At 36.4% G+C, this 22,013-nt stretch overlaps 1 protein-coding gene across 3 annotated transcripts in view; it reads right to left on the reverse strand.

Moving 5' to 3' along the window:
• The window catches only part of SUGCT (succinyl-CoA:glutarate-CoA transferase), a 316,585-nt gene that overhangs the window by 188,734 nt on the left and 105,838 nt on the right, over positions 1 to 22,013 (reverse strand). For all 3 annotated transcript variants that reach the window (XM_066544754.1, XM_066544736.1, XM_066544744.1), the window contains 2 exons: positions 9,382 to 9,453; positions 5,072 to 5,169 (listed from right to left, as the gene is read on the reverse strand). In XM_066544754.1, the coding sequence (XP_066400851.1) occupies positions 5,072 to 5,169; positions 9,382 to 9,453 (170 nt within the window). The remainder of the gene's footprint in view (positions 1 to 5,071; positions 5,170 to 9,381; positions 9,454 to 22,013) is intronic.

The following is a 22,013-nucleotide window of genomic DNA, read 5'->3' on the forward strand; positions in this document are numbered from 1 at the left end:
ATTGTCTTTCAAACTTCAAACACCTGTCTTGCTGAAGCTGTAAACAAGCAGATGCTCATGCCTGTAATGTTATCAAGTGACTTTAGTCAGCAAGGCACTTGGCTTAGAAAAGGAAATGGTGGGGATAGGGAAGGAGATTTACAAAGGCTGGGTGTGTCTCAACAAGTGTGAATTTAACAATGCTTCTCATCAGGCAAATTAAACATCTTACAATACTCTTTCCCCTTTAGGTGCCCTCCTCTTCTGTTACTAGGTGGAAACCATTTAGCAATGACTTTATTAACTGAGGATCAAGTTCCTCTGTGTTTCCTTCCTGCTCATTCCTTTTCCCCTCACACTTACATAAGCAGCGTGCAGCTGTAGTGTACAATCAAGAATAAGGGGTTTAAAATATAAGTGCTAGGAATAGAAGTTCCACTCTGAATCATTTCCAGCCCTAACACTTCTGAGTCCACAATAATTTGGTTAGAGCTGCAGGAGCACTAATCATACTGAATTTATGTGTTCTTCTTTATGTGAAGCTGCTTCAGTTTAAAGGCTGAGGGCACGTCTGCTGCTCACCTTCCACCTACACCTATACACCCCCACAAACTCTTTTCCATTTACAGGTTAATTTCCCAAAGTACCTTGGAGCACACATTTAGCTGCCCTTAAAATGTGTCTACATTACTGAGGTACGTGTTGGGATTAATGTTTGAATTCTGGAGTAATTTGAAGAAGATCATTAGATTAAGCCCCCTTTCTCAAAGCAGTTTCTTTTAAAACTGGTATTATACTAGGTACTATTAAAATGGGTACTATACTATTTTGCACACATGTAAAATTTCATGTGCAGTCTATATATGTGTGTCTTGACATATGCCTGCTTATATATACGCATACAAAATAATCTGCATTGTGTCTGGTACTATTGTGTTCTAGTGGAAGCAAAAGTGAAAGGGAGGCAGAGGGGGAAGAGAGCAACAATTAAAACTTGGTTCTCTTGTTTGTGAGTTAGATGTACACCTAACTCACAAACCAGAGGTTTTCACTGGAAACTTAAAAAAGAGAGTGCTCTGTAGTCTGTCAGTTCTCACATGAGCTGGGAGTCTCAAGGGCTTCAGTGGTAGCCATTGAACCTGACCTCCACCCAGGTAGGGTCATTTTAAATTGACTCTTGGCACATACACAAGAAAGGAAGGCAGAGGTAATTTGCTTTTGTCAGAGTTCTGCTTTCTTGTCATTTGGGGAAAATGTAACATAAATAAAGAAGCAGATACAGAAGGCACCAAAACTTTTTTTTTCTTTTTTTTCTTTTTTTTACTGAAAAGTAGATGTGCAAATGCCAGCAGTGGGAGGAGAAAGAGGAAATAAGATGAAGAGAGGGAAGGGGGCCTGTAGAAAGTGGAGGAAGATGATGGGAACAGGAAAAAAACAGCATAGAAGGAAGAGGACCAGAGATGGCAAAGGGACAACACCACCAGTAGCAAAACAAGTTCAAAATGCCCCATGGGCCTATATCCTTCTTGCAGCATTTTACTCATTTCCCCATAGACTGTGGAACTAAAAACCCTTCATGTCTTGAGATGGAACTGTTTTCTGTAATCCCTCCTATTGCTCCAGTATGAGAGCAGGCTCTCTCAGAAGCAGCATACCACTCCACAGGAGTTTACCTTCCCTTCACTTTTATTGACATATGACATTCTCTGTGGATATGGGAACTTATCCTTCCTTATTTGCTGTCCCTCTCCACCTTTCATTTGTGCCCTACAGATGGAATTGAGATGTACAGAGAGCAAACTGGATTAAAGAGCTAAGGACCGGAATGCTTCACTCTTCATTTCTTCATTTCCTCAGGATGAGGAAATTCTTTCTGAAATAAATGGAGCAATTCACACCTTTCAGAGCAGTTGTTTCAAGTTGCATATATGTCTCAAGTCATATTCATCCCCATCTTATATTCTCACTCAGTTCAGTATATCTGACTTTGATGAATACATAATTTCACACCCTTCTGAGAAGTCTTCTCTTTAAAGGTCAATTTCTTCTAAGTGCTGCATAATCCCCATGGTTACCTGACTGCCCTGAAATCTGGCATGGTTACCACAGGTGGTGAATAGAATTATTGATCTAAATTAGAGGTCACATGAGTCAAGAATTCCCAATATAGTGCCTTTTTCTTAAAAAAACACCAGCATTCCTAAACATTGACCACTTGTCCCAATGTTTCCTTTGTGCACACATCTAAAAATAAAATTGTGACCAGTTCCTCATTTTTTAGCAAATAAAAGCCACCAAGCGCCTCCTTGGTGAGTTCAATGCTTTCAAAAATTTCAGCTCCATGCATGAAGCGTATTATATGCTCGAGACTTCGGGAAGTTTTTGACCCTGTGAGTAGGTCTGAACAACTCCTTCTATTCCTATACAAAGCCTGGTGAACACTTTTTCTTAAGGGTTACTTTTTCTTAAGTAAAGAATCCTTCTTTTTGCACTTACTGAATGCTCAGAAGTTAGAAATTAATTGCAGATAGTTCATTTTGAAAATTAAGAATAAGTTGAAAAGAAAAGGTGAAACACAAAAAACAGCTCCAGAAACAGTTCAAAAAGGATAAGGGCAAGGAAATAGGGTAGATAGGTCAGTGGAAACCTGCTCTAAGCTCTGGTGGAGCCTTGGTTTATTAGGATTAGAACAACATCAAAGGCTTGAAAAAAATATATGCTTATCTCTACTGTGCAACAGCAGTGCTATATGTAAGCAACTGCCATACATGCTGCTTAAATACCAATGACTTAGTGAAACAGAAAGGGTGTATAAACTGAAAGTGGCAGCAAGAGAGTTTGGGGAGAAAAGGAGTGTCGCATCTTAACAAAACTACTGTACTTCACACAACTGAACTTCATTTGCTAGACTGAGAAAATCAATGTCTAAAGAATATGTCTTCTAAGCTGCTCCAGCTTATATCTCCACAAATTCATTTTAAAGTGGACAGCAGTGCACATACAGTGAGTGAATAAAAGGGTCTGCAGGTGGTTTTGTCCAAGTAATGCACCTTAGGGTTATATTTTCCATGTGCTGGAAGCTGTAATACTATCAAGCAATCAGCGAGTAAATTAAGGTATTTTTCAGTGAAATTCTATCATTACTATTTTGTCATTTCCCTTCATTTCTCAAGGGTTGACATTTTTCAGCACTGAGAAACTATTCATTTAATTCTCTAAGTAACTTCAAAAATAAACCATGTACAATTTTACAAAAAACTGTGCATTAGTGAAATAGAGCAAAGTTACCAAGGAATGTGTGTGGAAACACATTCAACTTCCATTAGAATACTGAAGGTGTTTGTTATATCTGTGTTTTATAACTGATTGCCAGATGAACTCACAATAATATGACATAACAGAATACTTTAGAAATGTCTACTCAAAAAGTGTGTATACATTTACATACTTGCATATAATATGCAGAAATTCAGCCTAAATTATAATAATAAAACAGAACACAAACTCTGAGGAAAAAAAAGACATAAAGCAGTAATTAGAAGAGCAATAATGTAATTTGATTAACTAATAGCTACAGATACATAAACAAATTGTAATTCTGGCAATTCAAAGAACAACTGTTCCTTGAACTTTATCTTCTTGCTCAGACATTGCCCATGAGAAAAAAAAAAAAGACAACATCCAAAATTAACCAGAGGCAACAAGCTATCAAGTAACTGATCTATGGATGGCAAAATAGCCTTCTCACAAGGTACCAGAGCACATCAGATAAATTCCATACTAAATGAAGTCCAAGTAGTAAATCAACATGAACCAACTTTGAAACTAAAACTATGCATCAATAACGTAAGAGCTCAAAATTAGGTCAAAAGATAAATTATGGCCTTTCAGGGGCTCAAAACTTATAGCAAAAGTGGCCTCATTTGTGCTATCACAATCCATTTGTTACAAGAATGTAAAAGAAGAGTTCCCAAAGTTAATCAAGGACAGTTGCACCATAATTATTCAAAAATGCAGTCACTTGGTACTTTGTTTTTTTCACTAGGGGCAGGACATCTAAAAATATACAGGTCAGACAGAGACAAAAGTACAAGCGCAAAACAGAACAAATGAAATAACCCTCTACACTCTTTAATGGCTCATGATTCTGGTTCTCAATATCCAAAAATGTGGGATTGAGAGTGGGGAGTGTGGATGTGCTCTGAAACTGAAACTCTTTTTCTTGGATGGAATGAAAAGGGGAGACATCTGACTTAATGCTTCTAAACTCCCCCAGTAAAATTGCCTCAATGATAAATGCTATGCATTTGTTGACAAAGACTAATACTGGTCAACATGATAATATGACTTTTCTTGAATAACTAACCACCTCCTGTGCTCATCCCCAGAAGTATGAGCTGCTGCCAAAGCCACCTTTGGGAAGGTTTACACAGATAAGATTTTTCTTTCATTACATAAATATATCATCCTCTCCATTAAACAGAAGAGCACTCCACAGATATAAGGCCTTCTCAAACAGAATGAGGAAGATAACTAAGCTATTATAATCTCTCAAATAAAAGATTCTTTCAGTTCTCTCTTAAAAAAATTATTTAATAGGATGATTCCCAAACAGAAAACTAAACATATATCCTTTTGATTTCAAAAGGAATGGCCCAGGGAGAGTTTGTGGCACAGAGTACTACAATACAGAATCAGCAGTAAGGAGGAACTCCCCTGGATACAGAAACACTCATTGAAAACTTTAAAATCCCACAGCAAAAGCAAATGGTGCTCCAAGCATTTTTTTCCAGGTGCTACATTCATCCAGGAAAGCAGAAAGCATTGGTTTCACTAAAAGTCAAGTTAATGTTAAAGAGAAGTTAAAAGGGTTTCTGAGAACTTAAATCTGTGGTCTGGCTTCTTTAGTTCACACCATTGTCTGTGTGCAAAAGGCTGACTATTTAACATCAGTAAGCTTTTGCAATACCTATTATAAAAACTAGAGTATCTCAAAAGAGTAAAACAAAATTTTCACATGATGAAGGTTTGTTATGCATTACTCTTTGCATTTACAGATTAAATAAAGATTCTTCCCTTTTAATTAACTTACCGTATTGATAATATGTCAATAAGTTCTTTTCTGTTCTGGACTCTGAGTGTATTAGTTTTGTATCTGGAATCTTTACTAACTTCAGGCAAATTCAGGATCTAAGTAAAAAAAAAAGGTAAGTAAAAAATGTGCTTGACATTATATATATATATATATATATAACAAAATAATTACTGATTTTTTAAAAAATCACTGATTTCCAATAATCATTATTTATCAATCATTTAATATAAAAAAATGAAAAATTAATTTTTAATTCTTTTTGTAAAAAGCCTCCTTGTTGATGCAATGTAACAAGTAAAGGAAAAAGAGAGAAATCAGACTGAAGATCCAAATCTTAGCTAACAGCTTTTGGGAGCAGTCAGGAGAAATTCTTACCATGGAACACCAAAAAAGTAAGTTATTAACATAGGGATGGATAGATCTGTGGGATTATGCTGCACTAACTTATATGTCACAGAAAAAGAAATACATCTGTACTTCATAAACTAGATGGAGAAAAGATATGTCTAAGATTATTTCTTTCCACTTCAGTAATCTCTGTCAAAAAGGAAAAAGAAAAACAAAAGAAATTTTCTTTAAAAAAGTCTTTTTCTATTGAAACACCATTGGTCTTTTTTAGTTTTTTTTTTTTTTTTCCAAAAGAATTATTAAAGAAAAGTGGTTGTATAGCCTCTGAGAAAGGAGAAATACATCTTTGATGTCTAACTTCAACCTGCCACATTAGACCTTTAAAAAACATATGCTTTAAACAACATGTGAAGACCATGCATATTATACTATAAGGGGAATTAAATATGCAGAATGAGTCTTACTATTTTGTACAGGGATTCATTAGAAAAGCAGCTGTGTGGGAAATCAATATAATTTACCTATTTGTGCCACAATGACTTTCTATAGAACATAAATAAACACAATTAAATGTGAATTCTAAAAATACACCAATTACATCAGCTACAGAGACAGGCAGCATAGAATCTTATAAAGAAAAAGACTGTCACATTTTCTTCATGTATTTTTACTCACTAACACACATTAAAGCTCAGTTTTTCTTATGATGAGTCTTATAATCATTCTAAACATGCTACATTTTTATAGGGCCATTTCTAAGACGGCTTTAAAAAATACAGTGGCTCAAATCTGAAGTTCCTATAGCCCATCATTCTATCTCTGCCCGTTGTCTGTTGCTTAGGAAGAGTTTAAGAACAGGGCCAGTACATACAACACTTCCTTAATATTCATCCAAATTCCACTCCTCTTTTGATTAGGACATTTCTGAGTTGAAGGTGTTTTCTACATATTTAGCAATCATCAATGGATTTATGTTTTATTAACATATTCAGTCGCTCCCTGAATGCATATGTTTGTGTACTGTCACATGTAAGTGGGTGTCAAGTCGGTGTCAATCTCTCTGATATTTGCTTGCTAAGCATGGAAGCAAGGTATCTGTAAGTTATGCTAGGACAATGGTGATGTTCCAAAACTTTTCTGCAGATTTTTATCCGCAAGGTAACATAAAACATCAATCTAGCATCTTCCATCAATACCTAATTCACAGCATATTTTCTTTTCCTTCTGCATTTATATCATCCATTTTATGGAAATCACAACATATCATAAATTAGCATTAGAAAATAGCTAAGTTTTTCTATCTGGAAGTTTATCAATATTATTGGTACCCCTTAAAATTATTTTCTTAATACTGCTGGTTTGGAGTTACAAATCACTGCTTTAGAAAAAAAACTGTAAGATTGTTCAAATTAAATGATAGTGAATACTTATGTGAGCTTAAAAAACCAACAAATAAATCAGAAAGCCATGGTTCCATTTGATGTGTTATATGAAAAATGATCATATGGAGTTGCTCACTCTGCTGTTTTAATTAATGTTACTGATTTCAGCTTTAACTTAATGTCCATCTGGTGTAAAGCTGCATGTCTATATATGTCCTTCTCAATTTTTTTGTGACTAACAAATGCACACTTGAGAAGTTATTCATCAATGCACCATTCATCTTTCTGCATCATGTTGCCAATCTTATTTTCTTTATTTCACTCTGAACATTTAGAATGAAAATGGTGCTCTCTATTTGAGGCCTTGTTCAAGCTTTACATGCACACTCAGAGCTTACACTCTCTGTTTTTTGTGTCCTGCAACACTAGCAAATCTGTTTGAAATCTCCCTTGCTGTACACAAAACTTCAGTCTTCTGAAGAGTCTCGCTCAGTATTCCTAATCAGATCAAATCGGCCACAGGTCAGGATGTGCTGTTGTAACACTTGACCACAATGAAACGCATTTCAGCCAGCAGTGTTACAAAGTTTTTTTTCAATTATCTGAGTCCTCAAACAAGCTACATTAGTTGTCACTGATTTTGAAAATATCACAGTGAATTATTCCAGATTTTTCTTTCTGCTTGCCTGAAATGATTGAAGCAGAATGTTTGTTTACAGCGTGAGCCAGCTGTTACATCTCTAGACTATGTGCCTTCAGGGCAACAGCTTCCATACAGCCTCTATTTTCAGCACCAACTCAGCTCAGAAAGATTCTCTAATAGCAATTTCAGTGTTTGAAATAGTTGTCTCTGTATTTACTAAAGTCCACTAGTTGCAGGCCTTCCTGTAATAAAATTCTTTTCCCCTATTGGCTTTCCCTCTTCACACTGTTTTAAGCTCCAAATCACCTTTGATTAGCACAAAGCATATCTCTAATGGGCATTCATTCCAGCATTCCACTGACTTCTTCATCATTTTATTTTTTGGGCAATGTAACAGCCCAAATCCATACCTATAATAGCCTGATAAGGGTATAAAGCATTCTTTATAGAAACAAATATGATAACTGGTCTATAGAAAAATCTAACAATTACTCAAAATTTGAACTACTTTTTCTGCCTTTTTAATCCCTTTGAAATGTAAGCAATTGTCATTTTTCCATGCTCTGTACCTCTTATATTCAATTGTAGGAACACCAGAACACATTTATCAAGATAAAAAAGAAAAAAAACAGCCTGCAGACCAGTGATAATATTAATCTCACTTAATATTCATCCTATATATTCTGGGGTAATACAAACCATTAAAATCTTGCTTCATCTTCTGGGGTTCCATTCACTCTCTAATGATTACAGAGAGAATATGTAGCAACAAGGCACACTGTAATTCTCTCAGCTGCACCCTAAAGTCAGGTAAAGTGCATGGTCTAAAGATTTAGTGCCTGATTGCTCACATCAAGAAGTCAGAACATACTGAGATGGATCTTCAGCTGTGTCTTACTCAAGGATTGCAGGATGACAAACATTTGCTACATAATTCTTCATTTTAGATGATAAAGCACCAAGGAGACATTCACAGCTATGTCCTGGGACACTCTGGAAATATTTCCTTTATGAGATAATGAGTCTTTGATAAAACTGAGTTGGGCCAGGTGGACACTTATTCAGCTATTAGTCTTCCTTCATATTAGGATAATGATGACTGTAGTAGTCAGACACTTTTTTGAAGAAAACCCACTGAGCAAATTTTGAAGAGGTTAAGAGCCAATTCAAAGTGAAAGCAGAACCCTTCCACATAGCGAGGTGAGGATCCATACCCCAAGCTGTACTAAAAGAGAATCAAAACAGCACTGTCCTCTTACTACATATTCCAGTTATTACTGATGAACTTCCACAGAAATGTGAAATATCTGACATGAACAAATGGAGGAAAATAATGCTCAGTTTCCTGAGTGTCATTAATCTATGTTAAATATCCTATTTCCTAGAAAAAAAACACAATGTCCAAAATAGCTAGAGCTGTAATTTTTTGAAATGTTGTCTAATGCTATATGCAAAAATTCTCTTGTCCCATCTTATATGTTACTGGGGTCTTTTATTTGGAATGTTGATACATTTCATTTAGAACAATTTTTTTTAACATTGTTCTTCAACATCATGTCTCTGCACCACTCCAAAATCAGCCCAGTCCTGTAACATTTCTTTTCTAAGTCCACAAGTTTCTCAGTGAGCACAGATCAGCACATGCTAGGGTCTCTAAAGGACAATGTGCTTGGGTAATGATTTAAGTAGATGTAGATTCAATCATATGTGCACAGACTTCAAAAAGAGCACAATACCTACAAGTTTTAGAACTGGTGTGTTCTGAACTCACAGTCATATCAGATGCAGGGTTAGAATTTATACTCACCACGTATTTCCATACAGAAAATAAAAAATGAATAAAAAACAGAGATAATAAAGAAGAATCAACATCTTAATTTTCCTAGTGAGAATGGAAGCTATTACACATTTCTGTACTCTTGCCTAACACACACCTTGCACACAGTGACAAACTGATGATCATTTCCAGCTCCCACCACGATGTAGCCATCCTTGGTCTTAAATGCCTGGAAGAACAAAGACAGGTGATAAGCTGTTACTAAACTATAAAATATTAGCACACCTTTGAAGTGAAACTCTGTAAGTAATGTTCAAATGACTTCCTTAAACATTTCCATTCAGACCCAATCTCTTGTTCTACAAAAGCGCTCAAAGTCACCCATTCACAAAGATGGATGAGGCTCTTTTTGAATTTTTTTCCTAGAGCTGAGAAGTCATCTTGGTTAATAGTTTATTTGCTAAAAATGTGTCATGAGCTACCCTTAATGCATCCCACAATCACAGGACTGAGGATTGCCATGATGATGTTTACTTGCCAGGAGGAATTTATTCAGGTTCACTCTGACTGACTCAGAGCAGACGTCTGCACTAAAATGTTACAGATCATGACCAAACACACCAAAAAATAATTGCCAAATAGTAACTAAAAATTAGGAACTCCCATGGGAATGAAAGGGATAGACTGCATCTTTACAGCTCTTCAGCTGGAGATAAGTCTATCTCCTTAGTCAGTAGTCTCAAGATCGATCTTATGGAGGAAATGGGACTTCTTGTCCAATTTTAAAGATGTAATTTTTACTTTTGACTTCGTTACAGTGACCTTAGTGGCACATTTCATAGTAAACACAACATTGAACTGGGTAGAACATAACAGCTTTCATTTCAGTCTAAACCATCTCACTTAAGACTTCCACTGGAAAAAAGAAAATCTGTAATTGGCAACACCCTAAATTGTTTTCCATTGTGTTAGGGCATCTTCTAAAACTGGATAATGCAATTCCTCTTTTCTCCATACCTCTCTCTTATACAAAGGTGTATAACTGCAGTTTCAGTCATACATAGTACTAGCCCAATTTTTGAAAACATTTAGGAGAAATTCTTTCACCATTAATTTGACTTCAATGTAAGAGGCCAGCATAGGCTGGTGCACTAATGGTGGCAAGAACTTTCAATCCTTTCTTGCAGAGAGTGAAACTCATCTTCCATTCCTACAAATCTTTCTTTTTTTTTTTTTTTTGTCTTTTTTTAATGAACTATCATGTCCTCATTTAAAAGTGTGAATTTTCACAATAAATTTTGGTAAAATAACACACAAATGTAAGTCCTGGAATGGAAACACTTTAAAATTCTTCTCATGCCACTGTGGCTTATTCCTCTTCAAAGAGAGCAATATGCTATCTCAACTTGCAATCTTTCATATAGATACAAATACGTTCACTAAGACTCTTTTACCATCTGGGATAGTCCAAGTTTTAAAATTGCATGTGGACAATCATGTCCTCTGAAATGCAGGTAACTGTGCATCAGAGTTAAAATATCACCTGTTTGCTCTATCTATGTTTCATTTCATGGTAAAGAGTATTGTCCAGTCATAAGGCTTAACAATTTATTTTTCATGCATTTAATTAAGTAGTTCAGTCTAAGATAGCAAGCAAAGATAAAATTCAGCAAAGAATTAGTCCCAAGCATGCAAGAAAGTACCACTGCCTTGGCCCCAGTACAGTAAAACTTTAGTAAAATACATCATATAAAGGTACTACATACTCATGCTGAGAAAAGTAGTAAGCAAAGAAAAAAGATTGGAGAAAAGAATACAAAAAAATATTTTTATGTAAACATATAAACATTTCTTAGCTAAATCTGTTCATAAAAACCTCACTCTAAAAAAATAATGGCAGACCCTGGTAAAAGAATATGTAAGACTCTCCCTCCCAGTAAATGGGAGGCCTTTAGTGGGAATAATTATGAATTAAAACTGTCTGAATAAACTTACTACCTTTAGTTACAGGCAAAATCTGTTTTCTGAACACTCTGTCCAAATCATGATTTTTCTTTGCTGATATTCAGAGTTCTAAAACCAGCCTCATGCAAGTCACACAAATTATGAGTCAAACACTATATGTATCAGTGTGCATATATAACACAGAATAATTTTTATTGGTGCAGCCATTTACTACTTCCTGTAAATACAAATCAGAATTCTTTTGTACATCCTTTTAAACATCCAGTCTGGATGCCTGCTACAGCTTACAAAGTATATGTCATATGTACAGATCCTCTTCCTCAGCACTCCAAAAATTACTTCTATTGGTACTGTGGGCAAATCTTAGAGAGTTTATTATTTATCAACAACTTCTGTTGAGACACAGGTCTCTGTAAGAAGGCTGCAATCACACAATAGCTGCTGCATACCACTGTGAAGCATGCATCTGTACCCACTGGCTACCCATGCAGCAGCGGAAGTCACTCTGAATTTAAGGGCCTGGTTATTAGCATGTGTGCTTCAGTTGCTTTGTGGAATGTGTGGGAAAACTGATTATTCTTAATTGCATTGTATGTCTAAAAAGCTAAAATAACAATCATGTCATCCTTACACAACAAAAATGGTATCATAATAAATGCAGCAGTGTCTTTTTCCATGAAGCTTAACTCAAATGTCTTCAGCTGCTATTTTAAGCTTCCCATTACAAAACAGCTGATTATTTGCCAGTCATTGCTGCTGATAAAGCAGAAACTTCCAAATGTTACTAACATAATGTTGATGCCAACATTTAAGGATGACAATGGTTTTATTCATCACCCATGAATGTACACACACTACAGGTTGCCACAGGTTACCATCTGGTCACAGAAAGCTTCACAATCTTATTATACAAAGGAGAGTAAGGGCAAAGTGCAGACAGATTTTAATGAGATTTTGTTTTGATAAACTGCTGTCCATCACATCGAATCATTTCACATTAGTGCAATAAAAGGCACTACACACACACAAGGCAAAAGTCCTTTTCCCCTTCCCTTTTCTTCTGAAGAATGAGGCCTTCTGATAAGATTCTTCAGAGTACAATCATGAGTTAACCTGCTACTCCCATGAGGTATCTTGAGCAATAGCACATCATTTGGTGAAGACAAGAAACAAATACTAAGCAAAAAATTATTAGAAATCTTATTCATGGAAAAGGCAGAGAAAGATTGGGAGCATTCAAAGGTGTAGCTTTTTCAGTGTAGTGCAAAAACTTGAGGGTTTCCAAGAAAATAGCCTGTAAATTCCCATTGAATGGATATTTTGTACATGACATTAACACATGTTCAAAGGCAGATCTCAAGGTCCAGTGTGTATGCATCACCACCTCACACTGTCAAATGGATGTTCCAGGACCTTATTAACACTCAGCACTTTTCCAACTTTGATCCTAGAACAAGTATATGCCTGAGATACTTTGTGTATTAAAATATTTTAATTTCCCTAAACATGCGGCATATAAAATCTATCCACCTTCAGGAATGTTTTATGTGGTCTACAAGTATTCTCCAAATCCAAATGTGTTACATAGACTACACAATAAAGATGCAAGCCAAACTTAGCCTAAGTTACTACCAGAGCAAGTAAAGACTTGCTGAGATAATGAGGCCAAAAGAGCCTTTCTTTCCACTGCTCTAAGTTGATAGCCTTTCAAAATTTGCCAGCTTTGAAGGCATTAATGAAAGACCATTAATCTTTGTATTTATTTCCTGCTTTATGAATTTTAAATCTATATGTCCTATGGCAATCATCAATCATACAGAAACATCTTTGCATGTTTTTCAATTTGCATGTTGATTCCACAAAAAACAAACAAACAAACAAACAAACAAACAAAAAACCAAAAAACTTTAAAATATAAGGGACCAGTCAAAAAATATGGCAATTCCAATAAAATTATCAGAAGTCCAAGTCAGTTTTTGAGTCCAAAACATGGTCATCAAAACAACTAGAACATGCGCAGTTATGTATGGCAATGGTTCCCTTCATCAGGTATTTATAGACATTCATAAGATCTCCTTGAGCCTCCTCTCTGACCTTTTAGGCTACACAATCCCAGATCTCTCCTCATATGAAAGATGCCTCAACCTCTTAATTATTTTCTTGGCCCTTCACTGGACCTGATTCAGTATGATCATGTCCTTGTTCCAAAAACCCCAGAATTAGACCCTGTTGTGGATCCACAACTGGATTGAGTGGTTATTCAGCCTCAGTGGTGCTGAGCAGACAGAAGGATCACCTCTTTTGACATGTTGACAATTTTCCTACTCATACAGATGAGAATGATCTCTTTCTCACAGGGACACATTGCTGGCTCATGTTCCATTTTTTTTTCACCAAGATCTCCAGGTCTTTTTGTGCAAAGCTACTTTCCACCAGGTCAGTCTCAGTCTGTACTGATGCATGGGTTATTTCCTATCATGTGCGGGACATCATATTTCCCTTTGTTGAATTCCATTAGATTCTTGATGGCCTGACTCTCCAGCCTGTCACAGTCCCTCAATGGCAGCACAATATATCTTGGTAGATCATGTATCAACCACTCTTCTCCATTTTGCACATTCTACAGATTTTGGAGGCCAAACAATATTTGGAGTGACCAACAAAACAAAGTATTGGGTTTTTCAAAATGTGGAATTATTCCATATTTAGGAGAGGTTAAAAGGAGATGTTAATTATCTGAAAAAATGCTTATATTCATTACCATTTACCATATTGGCCTGTTTACTGATAATGGCTGTCAATGGTTGAAATATTTGAATGTTTTCAGACCTCCCCTTGGCAGAACATTTGTACTGCATCAGATATGGTAAAAATTATGCATAACTCATATTTATGAGTTTTCTTATCTCATATTCCAGTGCGAATAACAATTAGGGTCTGTAGAGACACTTAAAATCCCTTTTCATTGAGAATACCTGATGTTAGATAACCTTGGATTTGAAGTATCTTTCAAGACAGTGTTGCCTTTTGTATCATAAATTTGAATAGTAGCATCCCTAAAAGCATCCAAATATGAATCATGAGGGGAAGAGTTGAAAGTTATGGGATAGTCAGTATGTATTGGCAACTTCTGGAAAAGGACTTAAAGGGACTTAAATTTTTGCATGCATTCCAACTGCTCTGGGTCTTACAGAGCAAGAGGCTTCAACTGGCATCATCAAACAGCTTGTTTAAGATTTTGGGATGATGGTATCATTGAATAAAGCCTAGATACAGTATTTCTGTAAGTTAAGTGTTTGTCAGCACAACGGGCAGCTCTCTCTGATGGCATTACAGCAGAACACTCCTCTGAGCTCCCTCCCAAGGCTGACATAGGAGCAAGCAGCTTCATGTGGAGGCTGAATGAAACTTTGGGACTAGCTGGGAACAATGCAGAACAAACACACTTTCTTGTGAAGTCTTAAACATAACACCAGGAAAAGCCAAGCCAGTATTTTCAAACAAAGCTTTGAAACATATCATTAACATTTTTTTAAGAGATTGCTTTTCAAGTGTCACTCTTTCCTCTCCCCTCCATTTTCTCATTTACAGAACCATTGAGACTCTAGGTGACCATACACAGGTCTTTGTTTACAAGCTTGAAGTACTTCCCTGGCATTCATGGGTGTGGTCAAACAGAAGAGCTGGTCTCTTGCAGGCTTGGAGCACAGTTTTATTGCATAATTGGTCATCAATTAGACTTTGAAATTTTCCAGTGCAATATTCAATTCAATGTAAAGGTCATTAAGGACAAGCATTATCTAGTCTTAATGCAGATTAAAGGCTACAATTAAGAAGGTGATGCATTCAGGATTTGACTGATCTGTACAGGCTCCCTTGTCCTTCCAACCAAATGTATCTATGGTATATGTTGATTTTTCTCTCTCCAAACCAACCTAATGAACTACAGTGTAGGAGATTCTCAGTTTTGCTTCACATCCAGAATCATTACATTCCTTACAAATGGAATAAACTTTGCACATAATTTCTCTATCTTTACACATTAGTTTGAATAAAACATCAGCTGTACCACAGAACCATGGAGGAGTCACATTCTTTTTTCTTTCAAGGGAAGGGCACAATCCTTTCATAACAACTTAATATTTAATTACTGTAACAAATGGGAACAAGACCAAGAAGTGTGGTCAGTGGTAGTTCTGAGCAATACATATAAACCATAAAGACCACACACTTTGAAACTATTTGCCTACTTTGCACTCTCTTCCAGTGAAAGCAAACAGTAAAAATAAAAAAATGTAAATTTCATGGACTGGATTAATGAATGCTGAATGTTTTCACCAAGCAAACTGAAGAAGGACATTCCACACAGAGATTACACTTTTCCTCTCTGATCTTTTCAACCTACACTACTTGCGTCTCACTTCCCTACCACACTGCAGGACATGCTACCTTGCAACTTTACAGCTGTCAGTCTACCAGACAGATTAGCATTAACAATATCTGCAAAAATTCTCTTGCCAAAAAAACAAAAAAAAGTTTGACTGGATGCCATGAGCTCCTAGGAAGGGTGTTTATGGCAAGAGTGGGAATAATTGCTTTGGTCCCTGAGACGAGGCAGAACACTGGTACTGATGTAAGGAAGGCACACCACAGACTACCAGCCAGGCATACGATTCACTTCTGCAGAACCTACTACTCATTAGACAATTTTCCTGATCAGCCTTCAAGTTCCATACATGCATGAACCCAGAAAAAAGTGATGTTGTCTAACTGATCCACAAGAAAAGATGATTAACCACTAAAAGTTCTCTGATTGCACCTTCCTGAAAGGGGCAGCAAAGTTTACACAAAATCACAGCATCAAACATATGTGCATTTGGCAATATAGCGTATTACTCTCAACACTCCTTCAGGAAACAGAAGAGCTTAGAACTGCTTTCCAGCCCATGTCATGTTTTATCCAGTTCTTGCCTAATATGAGAATTATAAACCACTGGAAACAGACTGAATCCAAGGCTTCTCCAATCCCAGCTCACTGTCCTAAGAAACAGGTTGGAGACAGGATCTCTCTCTCCCTCACTTACTCTTCATCTGGCCATAAGATATTTGCACTGTTCATATCCCAACTGACTAGATGCAATCCATAGGTCGGTAATCTAAAAGTACCAGTTGGACAAACTATTTATCAAATAGACTTTTACAGTTGTTACTTCATATTCAATAGTAATAGAATATTAACGGTGAATTTCATACCCTCATACTTTCAGACTTTTCTCCAGAATATCTCAAAGAACATATGCTACCAAGGAAATGAAACAATTTACTTAATTTTCTAATGCAATATACATTTAGCTTCAGTGCCCAAAAAGACATTTAGAAACTCCTGTAAGAACAGTGAACAGCTTTAAAGTGGGAAACTTGTCACTTTCCCAAACTTCTAAAATTTTAAATACCTAAACTGTACCTCAATTAAAAATAAATTATCTGGTACTGTAAACTGGCATTTAAACTGTTTCTTGCTGTTGAAAAATATCAGGCACAGAATCACATTCTCCATTGCCACATTAGTTTTCCATTAGTTTTTCAACAATGAAATTACACACACACAGACGCACACACAAAATAAATAAACTTTAATCACAGTATCACACTGGAGCCAGTGTAATTAATGTTGTGTCAGCATTTCCATTTAAGCCACTATTTTCAAGAGGTTTATAGCACAGCCATAAAAATTCAGTTAGGTTGAAATTAAGCAAACAAGGTCTTATACAGCAAGCAACATTTAAGTATATATACAGACAGCAGCCAGTTACTACTTATATGGGAATTAAAATAGACACTTACTGATTTTAAAGGGCACTGCAGAGCCAGTTTTTAAACAATATTTTTCTCAACATTTATAATGTCTCAAAAGCCTGAATCCATGCTATGTTTCTTTATTCTTTTTTCTTTCTCACACAATAGTTCACACAATTTCTTCCAATTTTGGGATTGTAAGCATTGTATTTTTGTTTCACTTTCAAAGTAAAAGAATGCAATGAAAACATTTCTTTTGAAAAACATCATACATGACCACAGTTTGATGCTGATACAGGCCTCCAGGCGTTAGTGATGCAGAAATGACAAATATTTCTTACATCTTCCAATAATCATAAGCTATCATAAGTCTGGAAGATCTGAGTACTCAAATATGAGGTTTTGAGGTTTTAAAAATGCTATTTTTAATGTAATTCTAGATGAGTTCTTATTTCTGTTTTTAGTAGAACTCATCAGAGCAGGATTTGTGTCACTGTTTCTGTCCCTTTTCCCTCTCTACTTTTTGAAATTAAGTGTTGTAGTGGTACAGTTTCCAAAGTGAGTTTTATAATACTGACCACCTATTTGACTCATACTGAGTTAGGGACCATACTGAGTCCTGCAATCAGTCTGGGATTTCAAGCTGCAGATGACCCAGTGCAGGTAAGCTAGAACTCAGACTGGGCTGGCAATGCTATGAACTTAAAGGTCTCAATAATTTAGTGTCCTGCTACAAAGAAGGCTCTTCAGAAAACTGAGTGAAATAATTTGTTTCTCAACAACCAGTCAACAGAGAAGAGCAAGGAATCAAATTAGCAATGATGCTTGTGAAAATCAGAAAAAACACCAATGGTGACACAATTACAGGCGTGCAAAATTGGCCAAGTTTCACAATTTGGCACTTTCATAACTTAAAATAAACAGCAGTTCTGTTCATAAACTGCCATTTTGCTGCAGAGATCAAAACTCCAATCCACTCTACAAATGTGCTTTTGCCCTATTTTACTCATCTCTCAATAAATATATCTGTCAAATATTATGTGATTCTATCTACTCCTCAGTAAAAAAAGAATAGTGAACTAAGGATGGATTTCAAATATTTCAACCTTAACTCTTCAGTATCCTTGATTTGTGGTTTCAAGTCAGACTCATTAAGGTTTATTGCATGCAGTCTGTTTTAGTTTAAAACACTAATTTATCTCTAATCAAGGATTTAAATATTGAACTGGCCAGACATCTAAGATGCACATTACTTAAAGTTCTGAATGTACACAAAAAATTCATTGCCAGGCCATGAGAATAGTGCTGGTGAGATCTATTAAAAAAAATAGAAAAATAACATTTGATGAGTGGAATGCTTAATTTTGTCTAAAAAAAGGTCAGAACAGCACTTCCTCTTAATTTTCCTATAAAGTTCTATTAGGTTTCCTTAAAACGACAAAATTTAGACTTCTGTTTTCTCCAGTATTTTGTAATCATGTCCTTTAGTCTGAAAAATATTGAAATTTAATATCATATTACTGGAATTAAAAATCTATCTTCCCAAAATTTAGCATTATTTAAATTTTGAAATTTTGAAAATCACTACAATTAGAAACCAGAATATGATGCCTTTTTTCAAATTACTTTTTTCCCAGCCAATATTTAACCAATTTTCATTCTGTTACCTAATTTGTCAAATTATCTACTGACAAAGAGCTGTGGAAATCTGTGTAGTGGAAACTACTATACTAGTTTTTATCACACATCATCAGGTCTACACCTTGAAAAGGACTTTTGCATAACAAACATAATTATCCTTTACAAAAGCACATGTTCTGGAGAATCAACACACTATAAGTGTGCTTCTATTATCACACCCTAAAATCTACATCCATCTTTATACAAATCTCTTTGCAGCCCCTGTAGCCCCAAAATCTGATGGACATAGGCATACCAGTAAAACTGTGTGAAAAGACAGTAGGAGGAGACAAAAGGAGAAGTCAAAAATTCCGATTTTAATAATTGATCCCATATTTTTCCCCTTCAGATTTGAAAGGAAAAAACCTTTACGTTTTCACTCACAAGTACTCATGTTTTTTTTTTAACAAACTCTTCATTCTTAGGAATTGTTACATTTATTTTGAAGTTTCATCTTGCCTTAGGCTCTGGATGGCTGAGGGGCAGCCTGTTTCTCATACATGACAGTATGAACACCCAAAGGACAATCCTGATTTAATAATGAGAGGTTCATAGGTGTCTGAGCTTACTTAGGGCAGGATTCTGACTCTGAAGACCATCCAGTACCATAGAGTTTCAATTTCTTGGCATGACCAGCAAATTTACTTTTACTGTCAATCTAAAACTTACTTTTCAGTTTCCTGAAGAGAAGCTCAATCGTAAACCAAAGTGGTGAATTCAAAGGTTAAGGACTATATGTACCTCTGTAAAACACTGTTACATCAAGAAAAGCACAAAATTACTGCATTTTTTGCCATAGATAATTGCCATAAATTGTTTCTTTTAAGTTATGAAAGTGTTACATTTTATACAGCCAATTTTGCCCCCCTGTTACTTATTATGTCCACATTGATGTTTCTGGTGATTTTCATCAGCATCAGTCCTAATTTGATTCCTTGCTCTTCTCTGTTGACTGGCTGTCAGGAAACTCACAAATTCTTATTTCATTTAGGTTTTTGAAGGGCCTTCTTTGTAGCAGGACAGAACACTGTAACAGCATCACTGCACCTCAGTCAACTGACAAGTGAGCGTCAGCACACACTGCTTCTGCTGCAGTCTCTAGCAAAAAACACCATTGTTTCACACATTTTCATAAATACTAGTTTAGAGAAAGTAACCCAAAGCAAATATACATAGCATAAAGTTAAATTAGTTTAATTAATTAGTCACATGTAGCCAAATAAGTTTAACACTATCTGGCTACTGCAATCCAAACACCACAGCACAGTCACATTACAGTCTACGTGCAAACAGCAAAGATCTCCTGTAAGAGAGAACATCTCTTAAAGAGTGAATGAGTCTTGCCACAGAAATGTTCCCAGCTGCCAAGGGCCCCAGTCTAGTGATGGTGAAGGGATGGTGCCAGCAAGTCTGGAGGAGCAGCCTGGCACCTGACCTTCCTCATGCTTTCTCCTCCCTCTGTTGCATGGGTGAAGTCAAAGGGCTGGTCTCCTAATGATCCAGATGGCCTTCTGGTGACACTGGGCTTGGCATCAAATGGGCAGCAGCAAGCCCGGCACACAGACCTGCCATTGTACTGGGAGGGACTAAAATGGGCTGCTGGCAGAAGCTTGGCCTGCTCTTGCAACCCTGATGACAGCCTGAAGTGCTGCCCACCCACTGTTGCCTGGAGTTGGCAATGAAATGACCTTTCACAGAAAAAGGGTTCTTGTCCCTTGATTATATGGAGCTGATATCTGATTGCCTCACCTGGGGAGGGGGAAGAAGGAGCAAATAAGGAGAAGAGGCGCACAGATTAATAAGGGCACTCACTCTTCCTCCCCACAGCGGCCTGATGAAAGCCTATGGATGTTTTAGACCCTCATTTTAACAGTATCAAAAAATAATATGTAGAGTAACAAAATACATTTAAATCGTTATACTAATTAGTAAAGAGACAGTTTCAGTAGTAGTGGGAGTCTGGTATATTTAATTTTCTTCCAATATACATTTCCTTTCACAGTTACAAAGCTTGGGCATTTTATTAGACATTGACAAAGCTGTGCTTATAACTGGGAAGGATGGCTGCTAGAGAAAATTATGCAGGGAGGCATACCAATTTTCACATCAAGTTATGTACTGAAGCACAAGATTTTTGACACAAAGAATGTATTTCTCCAGCTACTTGATCTGTCTTTTTCTTTTCAAAATCTGCACAAGTTAAAATACACTAAGCAAACAAGGCAACCTTAAGCTGCCATAAAGAATGCCAAATCAACTAAAATGAGTGAGGCATATGGTTGTGTACTGGACTTGAGCTTCCAGATGACTATGAAGATCCTATAGAGTAAGATTTGTATTCCTTTCACATACAAAGAAAAATTTGGGTTTCAAATGTATAAAACATGAGGGCGGCCTTCCCTTAAAGAAGTTTAAAACCCACTAAAAATCTTTTTGGACTTAAAACCTGATGAACCAGAATAAACAGGAAGTCTGTGGTGGCATATGATTGCCTACCCTGAGAGTTTGGGCATTTCAAGGTTTAGGCTAGACAATTTCTGTTCATTTATAAGAAACTCTGCAGGAGTATCAAGGCCAACAGAATAAGGATAACTTCCACTTCTAGTGGAAAGTGTTCCTACCAATGGCAGGGACGCTGGAACTTAAAGATCCTTAAGGTTCCTTCCAACTCAAGCCATTCTATGATTCTATGAAAACTGACCTCACATTTGTCCTGCTTTTCACCAGATTGCAGAATGTGAACTGAATGTGAACCCTAAGAATCTTCCTGAGTTTCATGAGCTGCTACAAGTACTTGTAAAATGGGATCCAGAACAAATACACTGCTGATAGCACCCAGGCTGGGATCTAGGGTTATTTCAATAATACCTATGCACAGGAGCATACGTCCCTCTGAACAGCAGTGCTCATCTCCTACTTGGATGTTTTGAAAACCTCCTGCTGCTAGCCTGCTGTTGACATCAAGAATCATGAACTCAGACAGCAATGAGAAGGGAATGAAGATTTCCATGGATCATTATTACATTTACACTGTTCAAACGCCACCTATAACAAGTGGTTTGCAGCTTCAGAGACAGCTTCAGAGGGCACTGTTAGGTTTTCCCTTTCTCTTCTCATGTCAGCAGAATGTAAACTTACACATCACAAAGAAGTTATGTCACAAATGTGTGTTAAAACAAGGATCACATGGAAAGCACAGGCATGTTAGGAGAAGGAAAGCAAAAGCATTATTATCATGTACTTGGGATCATATTTGCCCCCATCCAGACTACAAAAAAAGTACTGAACAGTTAAAGTGAGAGGACTGGAACATTTGTTCTGGACAACTTTCCAACCCAAACACCTCTT

Source organism: Molothrus aeneus, chromosome 1 (assembly GCF_037042795.1).
Source record: "Molothrus aeneus isolate 106 chromosome 1, BPBGC_Maene_1.0, whole genome shotgun sequence".
NCBI classification, from domain to species: Eukaryota; Metazoa; Chordata; class Aves; order Passeriformes; family Icteridae; genus Molothrus; species Molothrus aeneus.